Consider the following 25,090-nt stretch of genomic DNA (forward strand, 5'->3'; position numbering starts at 1 on the left):
AGCCTAGCTGAGGAAGAGGACGTCCTCTCTTCTCATCCTGTTTGGTAAGTAAGGTGACCAATCGTCCTCCTTTAGGCAGGACAGTCCTTCTTTTGTAAGTTCCGTCCTTCCTCGAGAAGTGTCCTCCTACATGTTCTCCTTTTTGATATTGGAAGACTAATCTGTAAATGTCTGTATTCAATCGATCAATGCAGAGTCAATCCATTGCATGCGATGTGACGTATTTGTATCTAAATGAGTACTTTTTTCTTACAATTATTAAAAATTAATAGCCATGTAAGCATAATTACAATATAAAATATTACAAATGTTTTTATTATGCATTTATCATATTATAGTATATTATTGTTGCAATCAATAAAATGTTTCTTTTACTTACTATATTGTTTTCTTCAATTTATATTTGTCCTTCTTTTCATTGTAAAAAAGTTGGTCACCTTATTGGTAAGGGATACAAACAGCATGCGAATAGCCCTTGAATGCTTGTGGTGAGGTCACTTTTAGGGATTTGGCCAAGGAATTTTCCTTTTCCTCCATGTCTTCCTCTTTTTTCCTTCATCATGGGGAAAAATCCTGAGTAGTGGAGTCTCAAGTTACAGCCATGGAGACTCCTCAGAGCTGCAAGGTATCGGATCTTAATTTAACTTCCCTCTTGCTGTTAAGCCTAATGCGGAGGAACCCGAAACATTGAAGACACAAACAAAGTCCGTCGATTATACACCAAAGCTTTATTGTCTAGCTTGTCCAAGTGGCAGCAACTCCGACAGAAATCTGAAGGAGAGCGTGCTGGACCTTTGTTCTACCTCGTTTTTATAGTTTTGTAAGTGGGAAGTACAGAAGCAGAAATTGTAATTAGGAGCCCCTTACCACTATTGGTTATAGTCATATGTCCTTTAATATGATAGGACCATGTTCAATTTGCAAGCCATACATCCTTTTGGAGAAAACAAAATTTACAAGTCAACACAATGGCAGAAAGATATCTTTTTACATATTAAAAGGCATTCCGGTATTATCTAGTGTTCATCTGCTATCTCTCTGTTCTGAGTCACATGTGTTAACTACACGCATTTACATAGAAGAGGTAGTTTCATTGGGGACAAATGCGCGCAAATGGCTCATAGTTTTAAGAAAAGGTTTATTTTGGCTTTTCTCTCCCTGTACCTGGCTAGCCATTCACACCTTTCCCCACAGGCGTGGTGGAATGTCTGGGGATCCATGTTTTCCTCCCCTTTGCATTTACAATACAATGCCAAGGGCCATCCTGACTATGTCAATCACACAGTACAGAGACTATTCTCACAATTTCTCTGCACACCTTAACCCAAATTAATAAAATGTTCTCCAAGCCTCTTAAAATATTAATATTAATTCTGTAGTTTTTGGTACCTTACACCACCTGTGGGTGAAGTGGCTCAGTGGCTCCTCATTGCTAGTAATCTAACAACAATGCTGTGGTATCCAGAGGAGGGACACTCAGACTTAGAAGCTAGGGAAAGCACTTTTACCAAGGGGATGGTTGAAGCCATCAGGACAGGATATAAAATGACCCCTTGGGATTGAAAAGGGCTTGTAAAAACTGTTCTCACCACCTACCCCGAACCTCAGACCAGCCCTTCCCCGATATTTCCCCGATCCTGACCAGCAGGAAGTAGCTACAGAAGAGACCTTCAGCCCTTTTCCTTAAACAACAAAAGGCTGGAATGTTAGGTTTGGGTTCATGTCTCCTTTAAATTCAGAGCCCCTTTAAAATCTCAAATTCCCCTCACTCAACCCTCCCCTTCCCTCAAGCAACTCCCCCCACACCGGGAAGGTTCTGGGAAGTGTCCTTAGGACAAGGCCTCCAGGAGGGACCTGAGGGTAGGAAAGGGAGACAGTCTGTGACCAAGGCCATAAGCCTGTTACAACTGTGGGAAGGAAGGACATTTTCAGAAAGATTACAGCTGTGTAGCTTGGCTTTTGTGTGTACCCTGAGAGGCTAATTAAAATCAATCTAAAAATTCCTTTATAAGTTTCTGGCAAAACATTATAAAATGTCAAAATGATTGATTACTATTCTTATTGTGTTTATACAAATTACCAGGCCAAGTTAAACCTAGACTTAATACTATAAGTAGGATAATCTTAATTTGGCTCTTTAAAAATAAAAAAAAAAGAGTAATTTTGGAAAGAAAAAAAAGAGAAACCAAGTCATTTAAATAATTCAATTAATGTCTTTTAAAGTTTTTAACAAAAAATATGTTTATTTTCCTTAGGTTTACAAGTTTCCTGTTATTTCTATTATGTTTTCTAAAATATGAGTTTGTTTGCCAATGAAAGAAACTGTTTCTAAAGGTCATGAAATATGTTCATAAAAGTATCAACCTAAAATTGCTAATAACTGACTTAGTTGTCACTGAAAGTTAAGATTTTTAGAAGTTAAGAATTCTGATTAATTAGAAAGAAGTTGTTTGATTTTAATGATAAAATGTATAAGGTATGGAGGTACTTTTGAAAGGAAAAGGAAAAAGTAAATTCTTCTGAAAGCTGGTTATTTCTGAATGTTAAAGAAGGTTTGTGTAAGTTGCAGGTTTAGGCAGGTTGTAGAAGGTTTGTGCAGAAACAAAAAAGAGGAACTGAGAAAGTAGACAAAAGTGATATAAGGAGAAGAAGGAAGGACTTTAGAAAAAGGATTGTCCAAAAGGAAAATTAAAAGGAACATTAGGACATTTTTAGGAGCCTCAGCAGCTTGAGAAATTCACCCAAAATTACAAGTATTACAGAAGGAGCCAATAGCCTTATTAAGCCCCAACTACACAAACAAAAAAAAGGAGGAATCGGGAGGAAAGACTCACCCCACAGGAACAATTGTGTAAGGTTCTTTTTTACTCTTAATTTTTTGAGCATTTCCTCATCTGGACTTACTGCAGCTGAGAGGCACTTTATACCAGCCAAGCAATGTCCTATGCCTCTCATGTTGTACCGGGATGTATTAGCAGTTCTTGAATGGCAGAATCCAATCAAACTGATAACCTGGGGTGAGGGCATGTTGCATTTTTGTCATCAACAGGTCCTCTTTGAATATTGGTGAGGAACCTGAAGCCTTATCATGAGTTGGCATCAGCCCCTAGAAAGCAACTCGGTTCTAGAGATCCAGAAGCTGATAGCAAATCCACCTCCAAAAATGAACCCAAAAAAGAGGAGGAGACCTAACTTGCTCCCAAGCACTCAGGGAGCGCCTGACACCACCTGGGACACTTTAAAACATCTGACCAGGCGTGCTAAAGAACTTCTGCAAAATACAGACTCACCTGTAACCCCTAAAAACCAGTTTCTCTCTATGCTTGCCCTTCACCTTCCACTACAACCACCTAAACATCTTACTCCCTGTTCATCTTTACTAAAACAAAAAAGGGGGATATGTAGGAATACGCTGTGAAGACTTGCAAAGTTGGGGTAAACGATTAGAGGCAGAGAGGTGTCTCAGGGCAAAGGCCCTGAGCGGAGGAGAGTCCAGGGCCTCTCTGACTCCTTGCTGCAAACAGCAAAACAGCGGGATAAGATTCAGCAAAAGAGAAATGTTTAGGCTATTAGAAGTCAGCATGTTCCTTGTCCTTTACTTCACCCACCTGAACACTTCTTGTCTGTTTCCTTGAGTTATTTGTACTGGCTAATAAATATCTGAGGAAGGCTGGGGAAGGGGCTTCCAGTCCTTTGGTCTGTGGACTGGGACTGTTGCCTCTCCTCGGCCCCTGGGAGGATCTGGAATCTGGATAGTTCATTGTCACCTTGACATGCACCCTTGACTATAATGAACCTTAGCCGTGAGTACAATGACATGCTGAGTCCCATGAGTTCTTGTGGTGAGTACTTGAATGTGTGCATGGTCTTGGGGATCCCCAAACATATACAAGATACATAAGGAGAGTTTCTTAGAGCTGGCGAAGGAGTGTCTAGTGACTGAGTCAGTTTGTCTCAGGGCCTGGGACATGTGCTGACGATGCAGAAATACAGTGAGGAAGCTGTAATGTACGTCTCTGTGAGCTGAGCCTTTGTACCAGTCTCTGGGGTGGGGGGAGGCTGGTGCAGTTATCCCTGGTGGTCTGGCCAGACCTATGGGGAGGACTCCGTTCTTCAAGCTCTTGGAAGTAAGAGACAACAGACTAGGCATTAACTCTCCCATTTCAACAAAAGGTGTTCACTAGCACTGTGCTCAGAAATGCCCTTGCTGTTGACCCTCAGAGAAGGGAATCATCTAGGAAGGACTGTGTGGAGCCAGTCTCTCGCCGTCCTCTCTGGTTTTGTTGTTTGTTTGTTTTTTGTATGTGGTACTGTGGTGGTGGATAGTGTGCAGGGCCACCGGAGAAGAGAGTGCTTAAGCTCTCCCTACAGATCCATCCTTCCTCATATTTTCTCCTGCCTTCAGTTAACTTAGTGGGCATACACCAGTATGAAGGTCACCTTGAGACTGTTACCCCCTGAGGAGAGGTGGTCTGATAAGTTGTTGGGGGTGTTAAAATGTAAACTGAGGCATGTTAAATTTTTTAAGAGTTTGAGAAAAAATGGATTCAAGTTGGGTGACATTCAATCCAGCAGATAGAAAGGAGTTTCAAAGAGCTTACAAAGTAAATAACTTGTAGACAGACTTGTAGGAACAGGAAGTTATACTCGGCAAAATAGCAGGTTGGTTTTTGCAAAGTGACTTTCCTTTCAGGGATGGCAGGGGTCTATTGGACAGATGACCTAACTAATGGAGATTCCTGACGGACTAGCTTAAGATTCCGTTTCTGGGCGAAGTGAAATGGTAATTAAGTCTAAGTCTTGGTTTGGTGATAACATACCATCTGGAATACAGAAGATGTGTTGTAGAGCTGTGTGCCTGAAACTTGTATAATTTTTGCTAACCAGTGTCACCACAATAAATTCAATTAAAAAAGAAGTGACTGCACTTTGGGTCTGTTGTCTTGTTTCAACAGGGCTTATCTGAGGGTATTATTATTAAACTTGAAATGTGTCAGGACAGGATAATAAGTAAATTTTATCTCAAGGCCACAGTAGAAACCAGCTCTTCTTCCTTCTCTTTAATCAGCTTGTTCAAACCAATTCATCAGAATTAACATGATGCATCCTATGGCATAGCATAATCCAAGTTATACCTGAGCCAGCAATAGAAAATTCTACGCAGTTCAAAGTACCACTTTTGCAACATCCTGCAAATTTTGTTATGTGGTATTTTTCTTGTTGGTTGCTTCTAAATGTTTTACAATTTTCATTGTAATTTTATCTGTGATCCAAGACTTATTTAGAAGAATGTTTGTTTTTAAATATTTCAAGTTTTTCTAATCATCTTTTTTATATTGATTTTTTAATCTTAATTGCATTGTGATTAGAGAAAATGATCTGTATAATCCAGTCCTTTGAAAAGTTGCTGGACTTGCTTTATGCTCAGTAGATGGTCCATTTTTATAAATGGTTTGTGAGATTTTTTGAAAAATTATGTTGGGTGAAGAATTCTCTATGTGTCCACCAAATAAAACAGTTGGTTGTATTTAAATCATTAGTTTATTGATTTATTTTTGATATCTTTGAAATATCAATTGCTAAGACAGAAGTGTTAAAATTTTCTCAGTATGAGAATGGAGTTATCTATTTCTTCTTACTGTTCAATATTATTTGGATGCATGTAGATTTAACATTATTTTATTTACCTAGTGATTTGAATTTATTATTATTATTTCTAGTAATGCTTTTTGCTTGAAATTTTTTTGGTCTAATATTAACATTTATTTATTCTAGCTTTCTCTTTTTTTTTTAATTTTTATTTTATTTATTCATTTTAGAGAGGAGAGGGGAGAGAGAGAGAGAGAGAGAGAGAGAGAGAGAGAGAGAGACAGGGGGGAGGAGCTGGAAGCATCAACTCCCATATGTGCCCTGACCAGGCAAGCCCAGGGTTTCGAACCGGCGACCTCAGCATTTCCAGGTCGACGCTTTATCCACTGCGCCACCACAGGCCAGTCTAGCTTTCTTTTGTTGATACTCCATCCATATTTCCCCTATCTTTTTACTTTCAACTTTCTGTATCCTTATGTCTTGAATAAAGTATATAACAGGATTTAAAAAAAAACCTCTGATGATACCAAAAGTAGAAACCATAATTGAAATACAAAAAAAGGTAAAATGGACTTGATCAAAATTTAAAACTTTTTCTCTTCAAAAGAGACCTTTAGAAACATGAAAAGACCAGTCACAAACTGGGAGAAAATATTTGCAAAGCATATAGATAAAGAACTTATAGCTGGAATGTATAAATAACTCTTACAACTCAATAAGACAAGCTAATTAAAGCAATTGGCAAAAATGAGCAAGAATTAGTCATAAAGGAAATGCACAATTAAAATCACCATGAGATACTATTATACAATCACTAGGCCTGTTAAAATTTAAAAAGCTGACAATTCTAAGGGTTGGTGAGGATATGGAGAAACTGGAACTCTTAAACATTGCTGGTGCAAATGTAACATGATTGAGCTACCTTGGAAAACAATTCTTTTTTTAAGTGAGAGAAGGGGAGATAGAGAGACAGACTCCCACATGCACCTCACTGGGATCCACCTGGCAACCCCTGCCTGGAGTTGATGCTCGAATCAAATGAGCCACTGGCTACAAGAAGAGAGAGAGAAGGGGGAGAAGGAAGGAAGAGAAGCAGATGGTCACTTCTCTTGTGTGCTGACTGGGGATCAAACCTTGAACATCCTCACACCAGACTTTATCCACTGAGCCAACTGGCCAGGGCCAGAAAACAGTTTTTAAAGAAAGTTGAACATGTACATATCAGATGACCCAGCATTCCCACTCCTAGGTATTTACCCAAGAGAAATGGAAAGATATGCCCACAGAAAGACATGTATGAGATTGTTCATAGAAGCATTATTCATAGTAGCTCCAAACTGGATACAATTAAACTGTTCATTAACCTAATTAATGGGTGAACAAATGTAGTTTATCCATACAATGGAGGGCTACTCAACAATGAAAGAGACTAAAGTGCTCTGATACATATATGGGAACATCTTAAAACATGCTAAGTGAAAGACACATGAGATTGCATGTTGTATGATATCATTTATCGTAGAAAAAGTTTGGAAAAGACAAAACTATTGAGATAGAAAGCAGATCATTGCTTGTAGAGGGCTGGAGAGGGGAATGGGGATTGATTGCAAGCAGTCATGAAGAATTTTTTGGCTATGATAGAAGTATTCCAAAACTGGATTGTGGTGATGTTTGCACAAATCTATAAATTTACTAGAACTCATTGAACTGTACATTTAAAATGGATGAATTAATAATAGGTAAAGTAGATATTAATAAAGCTATAAAACATTTTAAAATGAGTTCATAGCATTTAGTCCATTTACTGTTTTTGTAATGATACATATATTTGGATTTTTTCCTATAATTTTGTATCTGTCCTGCCTTTTCTGTATTTCTTTACCGCCTCCTTCTTGCCTTCCTATGAATGTTTATTCTATTAACCTAGAAGTGATACATTCTACTGCTTTTTTGTAATGGTCACCCTAGAAATGTCAATCTGTAAACTTAAAAATCAAAGTCTAATAGTTTTGCCCTTTTCTTGAACAACACGGGGAATTTAGAACATATCAAATATAATGCTAATGTTGTAATTTTTAAACCCGTAAGACATTTTATTTGATATACTCAATATTTATTTAATTATAGACATATACACTTTTTTGTTGTTATTCTCTATTATATTTCAGACTCTTCATTATTCATTTCTCAAATATTTTTTTTTGTAATGAAAGATGACATTGAAGTGGTTAAGAGCATGGCTTCTGGAGCCAAATGGCTTTGTTTTTTAGATTGCTTTTTATTTCTGCTTTAAAAAATAGAGAAACTAAGGCAGAAGGCTAACCATTAACATGCCCAGGATCACATCTAGTAAGTTACAGAGGCAGCATTTGAACCCACTAAGCCCTGGTATTTAAACCCAATAGCATCCCCTCTATTGTGGAGACATTCTAATAACTCAGAAATCTAGGCCCTGGCTGGTAGTACATACAGCATCAGTCTGGCGTGTGGAAATACCGGGTTCGACTCCCATCAGGGCACACAGGAGAAATGACCATCTGCTTCTCCACCTCTCCCCCTTTACCTCCCCCTTCCCCTCCTGCACCCATTTCTTGAATGGTTTGAGCAAAGCTGGCCCCAGGCACTGAGGATGGCTCCATGGCCTCACCTCAGGTGCTAAAATAGTTGAGCAAAGGAGCAGCAGCCCAGACAGGCAGAGTATCGCCTGGTAAGGAGCTTGCTGGTGGATCCCAGTCGGGGTGCACACATAAGTCTGTCTCTACCTCCCTGCCTCTCAATTGAGGTTCATGAAGTTCATAAAAGTTCTCTGAAAAGATTGATTTTATAAGCAAATCACAGGTGACTTGAAATTCAGCTTTAAGAATGCTTATAAAATCCATTTCTCTTTGTTCTTGCATATATATTATCTTGCTATAGGTAACTGGATCAGGCCTGCCAACTTACAGGGCCAGACTCCTTCCATATATATCCAATTCTGTGTCTGCACTGCTCCACCATGTTGCATTTATTTCTGGGCAGATCAAGAGCAGGCCTTCGATCTGTAAAGCAAAATCATTGAATTTCGCCAAATATAAAGTCATTTAGATAGTGGTAAACCTCAGGAGAGATTGTATTGTGGGATTGTTAAATGCTGGATAGATTTTTGAACCATTCCTGGTGTAGAGGGTTCTTTTAGAAGTGTGGTTAACATAGAACAGTCCTCTAGGTCTTCCAGGTTGTCTACTATCTCTATAAGTCTTTCTACTGTATCACAGGGTAGCATCCTGGAGACATTGGCTCTGAACTTGGCCTGTAGGTCCTCCTGGCTCAGTGGCTCCCTCCAGTGACCGTAGAAGGTATCAGAGCACTCCATGAAGGTGGCTCCATCTTTGAGGGTGACACTTATCTCACAGTATAGTGTGTTGAAGCTTGGCAGGTTGTCCCGAGGGTGCTCCAGCTCCACCTTACAAAGCAACTCTCTCACCTGTGGCCTGTTGATCTGGTGTTTGTAGAATGATGGGACAGTGATGCTACCATCAAGCAGCATGGAACAGGCCACATACTGGAAGGAGTGACGGGCTTCATGTTCCGAGTCTGGGAAAGGCCAGTTTACATACTGGACATCTGGAATTCTGAGCACAATTCTCTCAATGTGGTCAATGGGAAGTGTGGCTCTGTCTGTCAGAAGGTGCTTTCTCACAGAAGCAGCTGTGTCTGCCACCCAGTGGGTGGCTAAATGTGCAGGGAAATGCTTGAAAGCCACATCCTGCTGGTCCAGGAGCCAAGTGTAAGAATCTGGGTTTGGAAGGACTTCTGGGGAATAGTTGGCATAGAAGGCCCCAAATCCTGTCTGCATGTCCAAGACTTGCTTGTTTCCTTGGAGATCCAGCATTGCCAGAAGAACAGCTTCTATCCCATGTCTGGCAGCATTGCCCATATGAAGAGGCTTGGTCTGAGTGGCAGCATTTGCCATGGGTGCCCCGCCATGAGAAACAGCAATAGCCAACGCCTCTTGGCACTTTGTCGTGCTGAGCCCTAAAATCTTGGATGCAGCAGCGGCACTACCCAAAGTTCCCACCACTGAGGGGAGGTGGAATCTGAAAAGCAAAAAAGCAAAACATTTGGAGATTTACATACCTCAGCCACCAGGAGGCAGTATGTGTAGTGATCAGGAGCTTAGATAAACGAGCCATGCTGCCTGGGTTTAAATCTCAATTCTTCCACTTATTAGCTCCATGATCTTGGGAAAGTTATTCAACTTTTCTGTACCTGTTTTCTCTCATATAAAAGAGTGATAATACTAGTATCTACCTCACAGGGTTTTGTGAGTTTTTAATGAATTCATATGCCTATAACAGTGCCTGAAACATGGTAATTCTTTATAAATGATCTTTTTACAGTTATTGGAGAAAAGCAAAAGTTGTTGCTGAATGTCTATGTAAGTAACTATAAAAATTAAGGGCCTTGTAGAAACTGTGAAAGTTTACTCAGTATTCCAATTCATGCCTCTCTTGCAGGCTGGACCACATAGCAAAATAAATACTGTATTGAAACATATGATACAGTCAGCATTTAACCACTTTTGGTCTATGGGTCGAACAGTCAGGCTTAGGATATTCTGAATGTTCTCATTAATCTGAGAAACCATAATAAATATCATAGTAGATTCTGCTTTGCCGGGATCAGGAATATTCAGAGTACCCACAGATGCCAGAATGACAAGAGTTACCCCAGGATGAGAGACCCCAATTTATTTCATGGTCCTGGTTGGCTTTCTAAACCCAAAAGAGATTTTTCATTAGGCCTTCTGAAGTCATACCTTTGATTATATGGTTTGATATGTGACTGGTGACCTGACTTATCTGTTAGCACTAATGTCAACATCTTCACCTGAACCAACCTTTACGTCAGAAAACTCTACAGAGGTAATGATTGACAGATGAAAGGAAATATGTCTATCTTTCCTTGGGGCAAATATTTTCCATACCTTTTTGGTATGTCATTGGCTTCCTTGGAGAAATTCATTAATCGGCCTTGCACTTCAATCCCAACATTGAAAGCAAGCAGTAGGTCAAGGCCAGAAAACTTTGGACTTGGAGGTAGGGCTTCTGATAAAGCCAGGAGCACAGGAAGGACAGCTCCAGAAGGGTGGGTGGCAGGATGCCACGTGTCATCAAAATCCATTGAGTGAATCTATATAAACAGACACACAACAACCAAAACCAAAAATATACTTCCCTGAATGTAATGGCTTTGGACAAGTAAGGGTTTAGTTTGGTAATAACCTTGTTTGAAGTGAGATTTTTAAATCTCACTGAAAATAAAACCTTTGAAGTGACTGTGATTCTTGGTCACATCGCTGGGCACTGGACAGGCTGGGCTGGGAGCAGCCAGTACTTTGGGGAGTAGCTAGTGAGCCCCAAGGACCTTGGATGTTACCCAGATGAGCAGAACTCTCTGCCAAAGCCCCTGAAAGATCTATGTTCCTCTTATAAACAAAGCTGCGGAATTAGGTGGCTGCTCCTCCCACCCTCCTCCCCTTTTCTCCCCACCCTTCAAACAAGTCACACTAAAACTTCAATGTCATTTATTCCACATCAGGCCATATATTTTTATGCCTCTTATAATTTTAAACTTATAGAAAAGTTGCAAGAACTGATGAACCGCAATTATATACTAAGCAATATTTTAAACGCATTATTTTCTGCTGTGAGGTTTTATTCCCCTTTCCCCTAGCCATTTGCTTTTCCCTTCTATGAGACAGTAATAACCAGAAGTTCATGTAAAAATACATTTTAATGTTTTTTTGGATGTGGCTGGTGCATTTTCCACTGCTTACTGGACATTTAATCCTGGATGCACCAGTGGGCTTGACTTTCAATATTCCAAGCTACTGTTCCCCCAAACCATAAATATATCTCAGAAATCCCAACACATTCATGTCCAGATTGTAACTTTTGTACTGCCTTTGAAACACAGAAAAAAGCATAAAATTTGTTTATCAAATGAGAGATGCTGATTTTGGTTCAGAAAATATAGACACCATAAATCCATGATTACTTTCTCAGTAAATATTTGTTGAATGAATAAATGAATAAAAGGCTGGTTACTGGACAGAAAGTGGTACTGGCCACAACAAAAAGAATTTAAATGGAATCGATTCTGGATATTGGGTTTTATGTAATCTGCTATCTACAGTAAGAGTTCAGGGTTGAGAAACCTTAGGGGGCATTTCATTTAAATCCTATCTTATATCTTCTACTTCACAATTTATTTGGAAAGCATCTGTTCTCTATTAAAACATAAAAACCACATAGGAGAGAGGGCAGGCCACTTCCACTCTATGAATGTCAATAGTAAAATATGGGAGTTGGGTGATTTCTGCGCTATTTCCTGGCTCTGACAGTTACTATGCTTGTCTAACAGGTGAAAAGATACGGAAAGCTCCTTACAGCCACGCCGTTAACAAAAGCAGCATATGTCGGTGGGAGCCTGAAGGTGGGCCGACCCCAAACAGTGCTGGATATATTGGAACTGTAGATCTGGAACAAAAGAATAGCAATCAGTGAGCATAACATGCCAAGTTCCCATTTCTAGACTTTTTCTTCATCTTTGGAGGCATTACATTAGTAGTTCTTATTTGACCCCTTTGTGCTACAGTAGATCAAAGCCTTAGTCATTGGAGTTTTCTCTTCCTTGTAGACCATATACAACTTTCTCCATGGAGTGAGAAGAGATGCTATGGGTTGATCCCAGACCATGATTCATAAGTGCTCCAGGAAGTAGAATTTACTCTTATTTTACTCCTGGAGGGTAAATACTGGGGAAGGCGAACTGTTTATATCAAGCACATCCTTTGGAAAGTGAATGCTACATCTCCACAGGACACACTCATTCTCCACTCAGAATGCTGGTCCAGCCTTTCCTCCAGAGACTCACAAAGTCTTAGCATGACAGATCATCTAGGGTAGGTGCTATTGCTTCTAAGACTCAGATAAAAAGTGCTTTCAGTCATGATAGTAATAAACTATGAGATATTACTAGTGTTTAGACTGGTCTTAAGATAATGACTTAGTAAGAGATACAAATGAATATAGAATCTCAGAAAACAGAGCATAGAAAAGCATAAAACTGTACAACAATGCTATATACAGCAAGTACTATCTCTAAAATGAAGAGCAGAGCACTGGAAGCACACACGGCTCTGGGTACACTCAGGAGCAGGCATATGTGCACATTTGCTTTCATCTCGAAAGTAGACATTGACTTCTTACTTTACTGTATTCACTGGCTTTGTGAAACACTTCTGTGCTGGTTCCCAGGAACCCAACGCCCAGGGTATCCAGAATCATCCTCTTGCTCCTTTGGATGACATTATCTGTCAGGTGTCCCACTTTCAAGCCATGAATCACTCTGGCAAAACTTTCTGTGACAGACTGGAAAGAGAAGAGTGTTAGAACAGTGACATTCACTTTGTGTTTGCATACTTCCTTATATATTATATATGAGAACTTGAGGTACTTTTATGTAAAGAGTTTACTAGAAAGAACCCAGTTGATCAAATGAAGTTCAATTTTTAAAAAAATGATTTGTACTGAGCATCATAAGGAAAAAGCACGTGGAAATACACACTAGGCAGTTTCTTTCCTCAGTCAGGTTGAGGACACAGACCAGCGAGCAGAGGATGACTGCAGTGTGTGGTCCGGTGCTGGTGGAGGGAACCCAGAGAGTCAGCGGGGAGGCTGGGAAGGACATCCACCCATAAAGCAAAGCGGGCACACCCGGGTGGGGCAGGAGTGCATTCAGACCGCTGGCAACTGCCATTTTAAGTTCATGTCAGGTATTGTGCTAACCTTTTAAAATACAGTATCCATTTAATACCCACAAATCTCTAGGTAGATATTTCTTGTAAGTCTTACTTTGCCGGTGAAGAGACCAAGACCAAGAAAGGTGAAATCACTAAGTTAACACGGGTTTTTCCATGGTGGGATCTGAACACAAACCCCTGTGGGTCTAATGCCAAAACTGGTGCAGCTAGTTATTAAGCCCCTGTTTCTTGAAGTGTGGTCAGAGGAACTTCAGTAACACTTGGGGTTCTTGTTGAAGCTGAACATTTCTGGTCCCCACTCCAGACCTCCTGAATTAGACCCTCCCCAGCACTAGAAGCTTTGGAAGAATAGCACAGGATTCTATGTTTGCATTAAGATGTTCAGTGCATAGACAGAGACACAGAGATGCGATCAGTGATCAGCTGAAAGCTCTTCAACCTGACTACTGACTACCCACATTTTCAGTCTCCAGATTATCGAGTCAGGAAAACACTGCCATTTTCAAAGTTCATGGTCTGGCCACATTTTATGTCTCTGAAGCTTTGTTAGAGAGGTGAATGATCTGGAGTGGGAGAAGGCAGGAGGGAGGTCGCTGGGGGGAGAGAAAGGCTGCTGGCTCAGAAGTTTCCGATTAAAAGAAGGAATAACAGCAACTTTGATTTTCATCCTGCTAAAAATCTGGGTAAACATATTTAGAGACAGAGAGAGGGAAGGATGAAAGAGAACTGGTTTGATGATTGCCAAGTAGAACAATTTCCAGTACTGGTCGGATTCCTTGTTCTAAGCAAACTGCCTCTTTTCAACCTCTCATCCCGCAACCTCTCATCACAGTTCCCGCAGGAGGAGGCATTTAGTGATTGGTTGTTCATCTCTTCAGGGTTCGATCTGACCTGGGAGTGCCTGGTGGGAAGACGTGTAGTCCTGGGGAGCAGGTGTTGGTGCGGCGCCAGCATGAAGCCTGGAAGGTGATCGTGGCGATCATGCACATGACCCATTGTGCTAGTGACTTATGAAAGTAGGTGTTTATAAAAAGTGTGGGGAACAATGGAGATCCCCTGACAACCACACCCATGTTGCAAGAGCAAATGCCCTCTTCTTGGGCCCTAAAGAAGGGAATGTGAGTAAATAAACATGCAGCTACCTAGCTGTCTGTAGACTTGTGCCCACCTATTTCTAAGATACTATGTTGGTCTTGACTTTCTCCTGCTATTTATGTCTCTTTTTAGTAAAATACTGTGATAATGTATAAAATAAGGCAAAACATGCAGTCATTTAATGAATATTCGTAAGTTCTTACTATGATTCTGGCACTGTGCTAAGGTCTCTAGAATAGCAAACAAAAAGGTATGGTCCTTGCTGCAGAAAGCTTATCTTCTCTGTGGGACTAAGGACAGTAAACAGATGATTAGAAATGCGATCTGGCAATGCCAAAATTGACATATAACAAAACCTAGGAGGTTAACATTCAATGAACTTAAAATGATTCATTTTCTTCCTAATTTTATACAACAGAATCATGTCTATTGTGGTGAAACAGTGATAGAAAACAGGATGCAGTTGATTAGATAGCCCCGAGGCTATGAGAAACAGTGAAGTGACATTTTTGAAGTAGAAGTAGGTAGCCCTTAAAAGGAGAGGGCAACCGAGGAAATGGAGAAAGGAGGAGGTAAGCTAGAAAACCAGTTTAAATAAAGCACATAAAATGTAACAATACCTTGAGCTTCATGGTCTAAAGAGGGACTTATCTCAGGAGTGAATCCAAGGAGTAAGTAGTTTTCTGTGTGATTGCCTTTATACCCTTCACTCCTCTCAAACACTTTTTCTTTGTTCTGACCCTAAAATTTCTACCATTTCAACACTTCCCAACTAAGCTTATTTTGAGGAACCATAAGTCTCCAGGGAGGTAATGACCACAAAGAAGAATAGTAGCCCTGATGTAATTAAGTCTTGAGTAACCAGGAAAATGATTAACTGCACACTGGCTTTGAGTGGGCCAGCATAGAGCTCTGCTAGTTGCTGCCTTTCCTCCCATTAGAACTCTCCTGCTTGGTTCGGAACTTTAGGGATGGTCTTTGGACATTAGTCCACCACATTTCCAGGCTGTTGACTTCCTGAATAAAGCAACCTTTCGTTTCCACCCAACACTTGTTCCTCAAGTATTGTCTTTCTAGCAGTGAGCAGTTGAACTTGGGATTTTCAGGAACAATATGTTAAAATTAGAAAAATATTCTCTCCTTTAAGTATTACACTTCTAAAAACTTATCCTAAGGAAATAAGCATGGATGTATGAAAAGGTTGGCAAAAAAAATAAGAAATTATATAAATTTTATAGCCTTGCTTATACAGTTAAAAACTGGAAACAATCAGGTTCTGGTAAGATGATGGAGTAGGTAGATGTTGCACCCATCTCCTCCTATGACCACATAAAACTTATCACTAAATTATAGAATAATCAACCTGGATAACCTTCTGAAGACTAGCTTAACAGAATCCTCTAACAAAGCCTGTAAAGAAGAAGCCGTGTCGAGACTGGTAGGAAGGGTGGAGACGTGAAATGGGCTGGCCCTGTACTCAAGTGTGATGGTAGAGAATCCAGAGGGTTATCGCAACTGGAGAGGTTCCCCCTGAGACGCAAGAAGTCTCAGCCCTGTGCTGGGCTCCCCAGCCTGAAATGCCAGTGCCAGGAAGAGGAGGCCACATGTTTCGCTGTGAAAAGTCCAGGTGAGATGGAAGGCTGCTGGAAACTCAGGCATCCTCTTAAAGGGTCAGCACAAAGAGTTTTGCTTGCAGGTACTCACCCTGGGCTCTGGCAGAGGGACAGTGGCTTGGGTTGGGGGGGTGCCAGAGACATACAGAGGACAACGCTGGAGAGAGGACCACCATTGTTCCTGTGTTGAGCCCTCGCCCAACATGACCAAATCTGAATCTGCATTAGCCTGGTGACCTCTATTAGTTCCACCCTGATGACTGCCTGAAATCTGGCCCCACCACAAAAGTCCCTATGCCCCAGGTGGGTGGCAGCTGGCCTCCATGTAATCTGAGACTTTTGCTGAGTGACTTCAGGCCCAGCACTGGTGTCAAATCTGAGTCTGTATTAACCCGGTAAACAAGACTTGCCCCAGTTGTTGACTCTCTGAGACCCTGCCTCACCCAACTCACATTTTCCCCAGCTCTTTCAGTGGCTAAGCCTTACAGGCAGCCAGCATGCAGGTCTCAGGCCTTAGGCCTTTTTTTAAAAAAGTGTTTTGATTTTTTAAAATTAATTTTAATGGGGTGACATTGATAAATCAGGGTATATATGTTCAGAGAAAACATCTCCAGGTTATTTTGACATTTGATTATGTTTCATACCCCTCATCCCAAAGTCAAATTGTCTTCCGTCACCTTCAGTCTGGTTTCTTTGTGCCCCTCCCCTCCCCCACCCCTTTCTCTCCTCCCCCTTGTAACCATCACACTCTTGTTCATGTCTATGAGTCTCATTTTTATGTCCCATCTATGTATGGAATCATATTTGACAATATGTCTGATAAGGGGTTAATAACCAGAATTTATAAAGAACTTGTAAAACTCAACACTAGGAAGACAAACAATCCAATCAAAAAATGGGCAAAAGAAATGAATAGACACTTCTCCAAAGAGGACATACTGATGGCCAATAGGCATATGAAAAAACCCTCAACATCACTAATCATTAGAGAAATGCAAATTAAAACCACAATGAGATATCACCTCACACCAGTCAGAATGGTGTTCATCAACAAAACAACACAGAATAAGTGCTGGCCAGGCCTTAGGCCTTTTGTTGACAGACTGCAGGCCTGGTACTGGTGGCAGCCAAAAGCCTTGGTTTGCTACATACGTAGCCCCTCCATGTGCATGCAGGCCCAGCAAATGTGGATTGCTTTGTAGCTCCTAACAGGTAACCCCAGGCCAGTTAGTAGCAACATCTGACACCACCTGTACTAGGGAGTCCCATCCAAGCCACCCCCAGACCAACACACCTGCTGGCTGGCTTCCTACACAGCAAGGCACCATGCATTAGCTCCACAAGCACACACACACAAAGGGATATATCCCATCAGTCACCAGAGCCCACTGGGATGAATAGCACTCTGTAAGATTCTGTCATTGTGGCCAATCTACACACAGCCAGTGTGAGGGTCAATGCCATGCACTGATGTGCCAACAGCAGTTAAGGCTCAGCAGGAGGGCACACACAACCCACAGGAGGAACACTCCTGGAGCACCTGGCTCAGGTGAACAGGACTGTGGCACTGGGCCCCCCAGAACACCTGCTACATAAGGACACCTGTTGGGCAGATAAAATGTATTATGCTCACTTTGTTATAAATAGGTGCTGCCCATGTGAGGCCATTGCCCAGGTGATATTAATGTGTGTTGAGAATTGTTGTAGCCTGAAGCTTGGTTTTGGGATTAAGCCTGTCCCACCCTTTTTGGTGTGAGGTGGTACAATCCTATCATGCCTCAGAGAAGTGACTTTGTATTAGAGACTTCCCTATTATGTATATTGGATTAAGGGTTTGGATTTCTACACTATAAAAGGGAGGCAGAATGGGACTCAGCCCTTGGTTCCTGAGGTTAGCATGAGAGAGCAGAGAGAATAGAGCCAGCAGCAGGAGGAGGCCACGTGGAGAAGGCCAGGAGAAGCAGCCAAGATGGCAGAGTGCTGAGTGAGATGCCAGTTTGTGTAGAGTTTGTATCTGGGATAAGGAAGGAGATGGGGAACTGAGGAGAATAAGGCTAGTGAGCTAGAAACCTTTGATTCTAGGAAACTCGGATAAGTCAGTAGCTTTGTGAGCACTGAATGTGACTGGGTTTTGGAGCCCAGTGTGTATTTTTACTTGCCCGCCGGGTGCAAGCTAGATTAAAGACTATGGCCCACCCGTTTTTGGCTCCATGGTTTCTTTACCGACTGTCCGAATCCAATGCGAATCTGCATGGGCCAGGCGGTGGCTGTGATAGTGGCCCTGGCCGTGCCTCCTGGCTTTACAACACCCCACTAAGACTGAGCAAGGAGAATGAGCAGATCTACATAATATATGGTAACAAACGCAGAGAGGCAGCTGTCAATGAAAAAATAACTTTCCATCTGTAAGAATTTTTATGAGTTTATTTGAGCCAAATTGTCAACAATTGCCAGGAAGTAAAGGCTCAACAGATTGAGAAAATGTTCCGCCAAAAGGCAGTTTCATCATTTATTTTATACACTAGGATCAAAGGGGAATTCACAAGGGGATTACAGAAAATTGAATGGTGATAAATTAGGGAAGTGGGAGAAGGCAAAGCAGGGAAATCTCTGGGATTGTATAACAGTGAAAATGTATATGTTGTCAAAACATTTACATAGGCAGGAGCAGGACAGTTAACAGTTAATATTTTACATAACAATAACAATGAGAGGTCCATTGGCTTCTGTCTGATGGAGAAAGAGGATAACTTTACATTCCAAAGGCATCTATCTTATAAGGTGCACTATCGATGCATTATCATAGATGCAAAAGACAGCAGACAGGCTTGAGTAAAAGCAAGCATTAACCTCTGTTTAGAGAAAGTTCTTCCCTAGGACATGACTACCCACCATAAACTGGTTTTGGTTAGAAAGGTTTGACTCAGTCTATTCTGAGTTTACTTTAGTTCCCTGAGTTCACATGGTCGCTGTGTAGGTTTTCCCTGAGCTTGTCAAGTTCAGCTCCTGGCCACATCTTGATTTATTAAAAAAAGTTTTTTTTTTCAACCACACACCCAAAATAGAGAGAAAAACAAATATGTCTCAAATGAAAAAACAGGAGAAATCTCCAGAAAAGAAACTAAATGAAATGGAGGCAAGGAATCTGCCAGACGGTTTAAAACACTGGTTTTAAGGATGCTTAAAGGACTTAGGGAAGGAGGGATCATCTTAGTGAGAACTTCAACAAAGAAATTCTAATCATTAAGGTGACCAACTTTTTTACAATGAAAAGGAGGACAAAAATAAATTGAAGAAAACAATATTGTAAATAAAAGAAACATTTTATTCATTGCAATAATAATATACTATAATATGATAAATGCATAATAAAAACATTTGTAATATTTTATATTGTAATTATGCTTACATGCCTATTAATTTTTAATAATAATTGTAAGAAAAAAGTACTCATTTAGATACAAATATGTCACATTAAACACAATGAATCGACTCTGCATCAATCAAATATGGACATTACAGATTAGTTGATAGATACGTGAATACCAAACTGCCCTCTTGATGTTCCGCTTATCTGTCAGACCTCACTCTTACTGGACTATTGCCCCTGAGACAGAGGAATTCCAAAAAGCTGAGAAGCCGCCCCAAGGAGGGGCTCCGGACACACCAGGACTTTTGATTCAACACCCACATGCTTGAAGCCCCCCAAGGAGGAGCATTCCGGACATACCAGGACTTTTTCCTCAGTATCCCCTCGGGCTCTCCCAAACACTATATAACTTGCCCCTAGTCTGTAACTGGTGCTCTTCTCCCCCAGGAGAGGTGCCTGGCAGGGTTCCTTTCTTCCTTTCAATAAAGCCTGTGACTCTGGTCTTTCGGACTCCCATGGATTCCAACATCAGTCTTCCAATATCAAAAAAGGAGGACATGTAGGAGGACACTTTTTGAGGGAGGATGAAACTTACAAAAGAAAGACTGTCCTCCCTAAAGGAGGATGATTGGTCACCTTATAATCATAATAGAAATTATTTTAAAAGAACCAGTCAGAAATTAAGAATACCGTAACTGAAATGAATACACTGGAATGAATAAACAGCAGATTAGATGAAGCAGAGGATCGAATCAGTGATTTGAAAGATGAAGTAACAGAAAATACCCAAAGTATAGCAATAGAAAGAAAAAGATTTTTTAAAATTAGGATAGTTTAAGGGACCTCTAAGACAACATCAAGCATACCAACACTTGCTTCATAGGGTATCAGAAGGAGAAGAGAGAGCGCAAGGGACTGAAAACTTATTGGAGAAAATAATGGCTGGAAACATTCCTAAACTGGTAAAGAAAAAAGACATACAAGTCCAGGAAGTGCTGAGAATCTTAAAAAGGCCCACAATAAGACACATCATAATTGAGAAGCAATCAATGAACAACCAAAGTGCTGCAACTACAAGTTGATGCTTCTCATCTCTCTCTCTTCCCATTTGTCTGTCTCTGTCTCTCTCACTAAAATAAAAAGCAAACAAATAAACAAACAAAACACCATGTCAGCTTATTTATCAACACAACTTTTTTTTTTTTTAACAGAGACAGAGAGACAGATAAGGACAGATAGACAGGAAGGGAGAGAGATGAGAAACATCAATTCTTTGTTTTGGCACCTTAGTTGTTCATTGATTGTTTTCTCAGATATGCTTTGACTAGCGGGCTCCAACTGAGCCAGTGACCTTGGGCTCAAGCTGGTAAACCCGGGCTCAAGCCGGATGAGCTCACACTGAAGCCAGCAACCTTGGGGTTTTCAACCTGGGTCCTCTGCATCCCAATGTGACACTCTATGCACTGTGCCACCTCCTGGTCAGGCTCAATAGCAACACTTTAGGCCAGAATGGACTGACACAAAATATTCAAAGTGCTGAAAAGCAAGGACCTACAACCAAGACAACTCTATTCAGCTTGCTATCATTTAAAATTGAAGGAGAAATAGAGAACTTCTCTGACAAGAAAAAGCTAAAGGACTTCATCACCACCAGGCTAGTATTACAAGAACTGTTAGGACTTCTTTAAAAACAAGGGATAAAAAGGAACCTGAACTAGGTTCTTTAAGAAGCTATACATAATCTCTTCCACCTAGATAGCTGGGAACAATCTTTGATTCCAGCACCATTTTATTTATGGGGCTAATATTTTCAAGATGATTGAATTTATTGTGTTCCTTATGAAATTGTGTTTACATTTATTGTAGTAAGCTTCTTTCCACAATATAGACTTAAAACTATAATAGCACTCAAAATATGCAGAACTCCTATGCATAAAAAAATAAAGACAGGAAAACTTGGCTAGTTCACTTCCTTTTAAAAATCTGAAATGTCAGCTGTAAAGAGTGAAATGAAATAAGGAGTGTATACTGTGGGGCCATTTTTTTTCTAATTTCTAGCCCTTGATCTGGACTGTGTAGACACAAGGCAGAATGTTGATGCATAAAGTCCATGCATTAGTCCTAAATAACATATTTTATTTTTAGACAAAACTCATGAAGGTTGCAAGATTTTCTTAACATAGAAAAATTTTATATAACAGTACCCAGAAGCTATAGTAATAGTTTTAAAAATTGAAAACAATTAAAAGGCTATGCAGCAGCTTTGCTGCTCTCTTTGAAGATGAAGAAAGGGGTCCTGGAAGCAAGGAAAGGCAGCCTCTAGTATTTGGAAAAGGCAAGACTCCTAGTGCATCTGGAAGGATGAAGCCAGCCTTCCAGTGAATGGTCATTTTATTTTTCAATCACAGTTGACATTTGATATTTTGTTAGTTTCAGGTGTTCAATATAGTGGTTAGGCAATTACATAATTGAAGGGATCCCCTGATCATTCTATTCACCTGGCACTATACAGTTATTAAAATATTCTTGACTTTATTCCCTATGCTGTACTTTACATCCCTTGTGAGCCTCAATTTGTACTTATTAATTTCTTCACCTTTTTCACCAGTCCCCCAATCACTCTCCCATCTGGCAACCATCAGTTCTTTGTATCTATGAGTCTGTTTCTGTTTTTGTTCTGTAGAGTCTACACATAAGTGAATTCACATGATATTTGTCTTTCTCTAATTTCACTTAGCATACTGCTCTCTGGGTCCATCAATGTCACAAAAGCTAAGCTTCATTTTTTTTTATAGCTGAGTAATACTCCATTGAATATATGCACCACCATATTTTTATCTACTGGTCTTATCAATGGGCACTTGGGTTGCTTCCATATCTTATCTATTGTAAAAATGCTCCAATGAACATAAAGGTGTACATGCCTGTTTTTTTTGTTTGTTTGTTTGTTTTGTTTTATCTTTTAGCGAGAGACAGGGACTGACCGGAGAGAGAAATGAGAAGCATCAATTCTTTGTTGCGGCACCTTAGTTTGTTGATTGCTTTCTCAAACATGCCTTTACTGGGGGGCTGCAGCCGAGCCAGTGACCCGTTGTTCAAGCCAACAACCTTGGGCTCAAGCCAGTGACCATGGGGTCATGTCTATAATCCCATGTTCAAGCTGGCAACCCCTTGCTCAAACTGGATGAGCCTGGGTTTTCAAACCTGCGTCCTCTGTGTCCCAAGCCGACACTATCCACTGGCACCACCTTCTGGTTAGGCGCACATATCTTCAAATTAGCGTTTGGGAATTCTTTGGATAAATAACCAGAAATGGAATCGCTGGGTTCTTAGGCAGACACTTTTCCATAGTGGCTGCACCATTCTGCAATCTCAGGCTGGTTTTAATGTCACTAAGCAGCCAGAAATGTTTTACCTGTTTGCTGACACCCAACTTTCCTTTAAGAAAAGGACATATATATAAAAAAGGACACAAAACCTTTTTTCTCAAAGTGAATTAAGAGCTTATCCTTAGAATTATCAGTCCTGTAAAATATGTAATTAATAACCTCATTTTAAAGAGAGGAGAGAAAATACAGAAAGTTTGAGAAGCAGGAAGCTACTCCAGACAAAGGGTAAATATGAGGAAGATGCTGGAAACAGACTTTGGCCAACCATTTGTCTTTGTGAAAAGCAAAAAAACATGTAGTTCTGGAGCATTGCTTTTTGCATATAACATGCCAACATTTTTTTTTGTATTTTTCTGAAGTGAGAAGCGGGGTTGGGGGTAGTCAAACAGACAAGAGTACCGCTTGTGCCCGACAAGGATCCACCTGGCATGCCCACCAGGGGGCGATGCTTTGCTGCCATCAGAGCCATTCTTGTGCTGAGGCGAAGGCCATGGAGCTGTACTCAGTGCCTGGGCCACTTTGCTCCAAGGAGGGGAAGAGAGATAGAAAGGAGAGGGGGAAGGGTGGAGAAGCAGATGGGTGCTTCTCCTGTGTGCGCTGGCCAGGAATCGAACCCAGAACTTCCACACACCGGGCTGATGCTCTACCGCTGAGCCAAACAACCAGGGCTGCCAACTATTTCTTTAAAAAATAAAGTCATCATCTTAAAAACATTACAGTCCCAGAGAACTCATTAAATGCCACCAGAGCAGATTTATCAAACTGGATGAAACTTCCTAATGTTCTGATTCCTGAGAAGGAGCCAATTTTGGTTGAGGGTTCCAAATACTAAAATTTTAGTAGTTATTTTTATATTCCTGTACCTATAAAAATATATTTGATGCCACTCTGTGAGTATACTTACCTAATACTGAACCAGAATTAACAAGTGAGGATGTATTTATTGTAAAGCCCTTAAATAATTCAGACTTCAACAAAATAGTTTCTCTTAGAAATAGAGTGAATTGGAGTGACGTCACGAAGATGGCGCCGTGAGCAGCGCATCCGACAGATCTCCCCAAAATCTCAACAAATTTGTCAACTAGAAACAGAAAAATTTATCTTCGGAGCATCCTAGAGTTCCACACACACACTGAAAGCAAAAGGACTGTTGCTGAGGAGGGAATGCGCCTGTGGTGAGTCAACCCACGCGTGCAGCTGCCCGCGCCGCGTCCCGGGGAGTGCCGGCAGCCACCAGCCTGCTCTGAGAAGCCGCACGCCCCCCGCACTTGCCGCGTCCCGGGGAGTGCCCACAACCGCGGGCGTGCTCTGAGAGGCCACGCGCCCCCCCAACCGCGTTCTGAGAAGCCGCGCGCACGCCCCGAGCGGCCACATCCGTGCCGGCAACCTCCGGAGTGCTCAGGGAAGCCGCGCGCGCGCCCCGAGCGGCCACATCCGTGCCGGCAACCTCCGGAGTGCTCTGGGAAGCCGCGCGCGCGCCCCGAGCGGCCACATCCGTGCCGGCAACCACCGGAGTGCTCTGGGAAGCCGCGCGCGCGCCCCGAGCGGCCACATCCGTGCCGGCAACCACCGGAGAGCTCTGGGAAGCCGCGCCCCCCCCCCAACCGCGTCCCGGGGAGTGCCGGCAGCCACCGGCGTGCTCTGAGAAGCCGCGGGCCCCGTGCCATAGTCTGGGAGGGGCGCCAAACCTGTCTTTCCTAGTCAGGAGATTCTCTCCGTGGACGGGGCACCTTACCCAGCCATTGGAGCTAACAATCAAGCGTTGGGCGAGGGGCGCGTAGGCAGCCTGAAATACTCTCTGGAGCACAGCTGCGACCCAATCACTGAAATTAGCTTAACCCATAAAATATGCGCACCTTTGGTTCTAATTGATAAGATCTCTCTCAGTTCAGCGATCCAAGACAAGAGGCGTGATATTTTTTAAGTGCCTCTCGCTAAAGGGGCGGGGGTAACTTCTGATTGATAGAGCCCCCATATTCAGGGATAAACGCTAACAAGAAGGACTTGGCAGATAATAAGGTCTATACTACACTAGTCGCAAGCAGAGACTAGTGCCTCCTCTTCCCTGCAAAAACAGGCTACAAAGTGTGGAAAGCCTGGGTTGAGAGGTCCAACTAAATGATAGGCGCTGAACAGTCACCTTGATAACAATTGACTCCTACCACCGCCTGATTACACTGGAGGCCCTGACTGTCAGAGCCTTTCCCAAAGCCTTGCACTGAGTGGG

At 41.5% G+C, this 25,090-nt stretch overlaps 1 protein-coding gene and 1 long non-coding RNA gene across 3 annotated transcripts in view; one reads left to right on the forward strand and one right to left on the reverse strand.

Moving 5' to 3' along the window:
- LOC136324519 (uncharacterized) overlaps window positions 1-7,867 on the forward strand; it is a 58,166-nt gene extending 50,299 nt beyond the window's left edge. Inside the window, exon 2 of the long non-coding RNA XR_010729107.1 lies at window positions 6,674-7,867. This is a non-coding gene — a long non-coding RNA (uncharacterized lncRNA). The remainder of the gene's footprint in view (window positions 1-6,673) is intronic.
- Window positions 2,725-15,138, reverse strand: LOC136324516 (cis-aconitate decarboxylase-like). 2 transcript variants are annotated; one of them, XM_066257498.1, is made up of 5 exons: window positions 15,112-15,138; window positions 12,843-13,004; window positions 12,021-12,110; window positions 10,556-10,761; window positions 2,725-9,665 (listed from the first exon to the last, which is right to left on the reverse strand). In XM_066257498.1, exons 1-5 carry the CDS (start codon window positions 15,121-15,123, stop codon window positions 8,687-8,689), a joined length of 1,449 nt encoding a protein of 482 aa, XP_066113595.1. In that variant the 5' UTR covers window positions 15,124-15,138; the 3' UTR covers window positions 2,725-8,686. The 2 variants fall into 2 exon arrangements, with proteins under 2 accessions (XP_066113595.1, XP_066113596.1); XM_066257499.1 differs by lacking the exon at window positions 15,112-15,138 and adding an exon at window positions 14,695-14,781.
- Window positions 15,139-25,090: the final 9,952 nt, after the last annotated feature.

Source organism: Saccopteryx bilineata, chromosome 2 (genome assembly GCF_036850765.1).
Source record: "Saccopteryx bilineata isolate mSacBil1 chromosome 2, mSacBil1_pri_phased_curated, whole genome shotgun sequence".
NCBI lineage: Eukaryota > Metazoa > Chordata > Mammalia > Chiroptera > Emballonuridae > Saccopteryx > Saccopteryx bilineata.

Bases quoted from the DNA above. Each gene is read 5' to 3' on its own strand.
- LOC136324516 (XM_066257498.1), bottom strand. The intron at 12,111-12,842 runs GTAAGAAGTCAA...CTTTTGTTCCAG, and splicing joins AAGCCAGTGAATACAGTAAA to ATCTACAGTTCCAATATATC. The intron at 9,666-10,555 runs GTATGGAAAATA...TTTGCTTTTCAG, and splicing joins GCCAATGACATACCAAAAAG to ATTCCACCTCCCCTCAGTGG.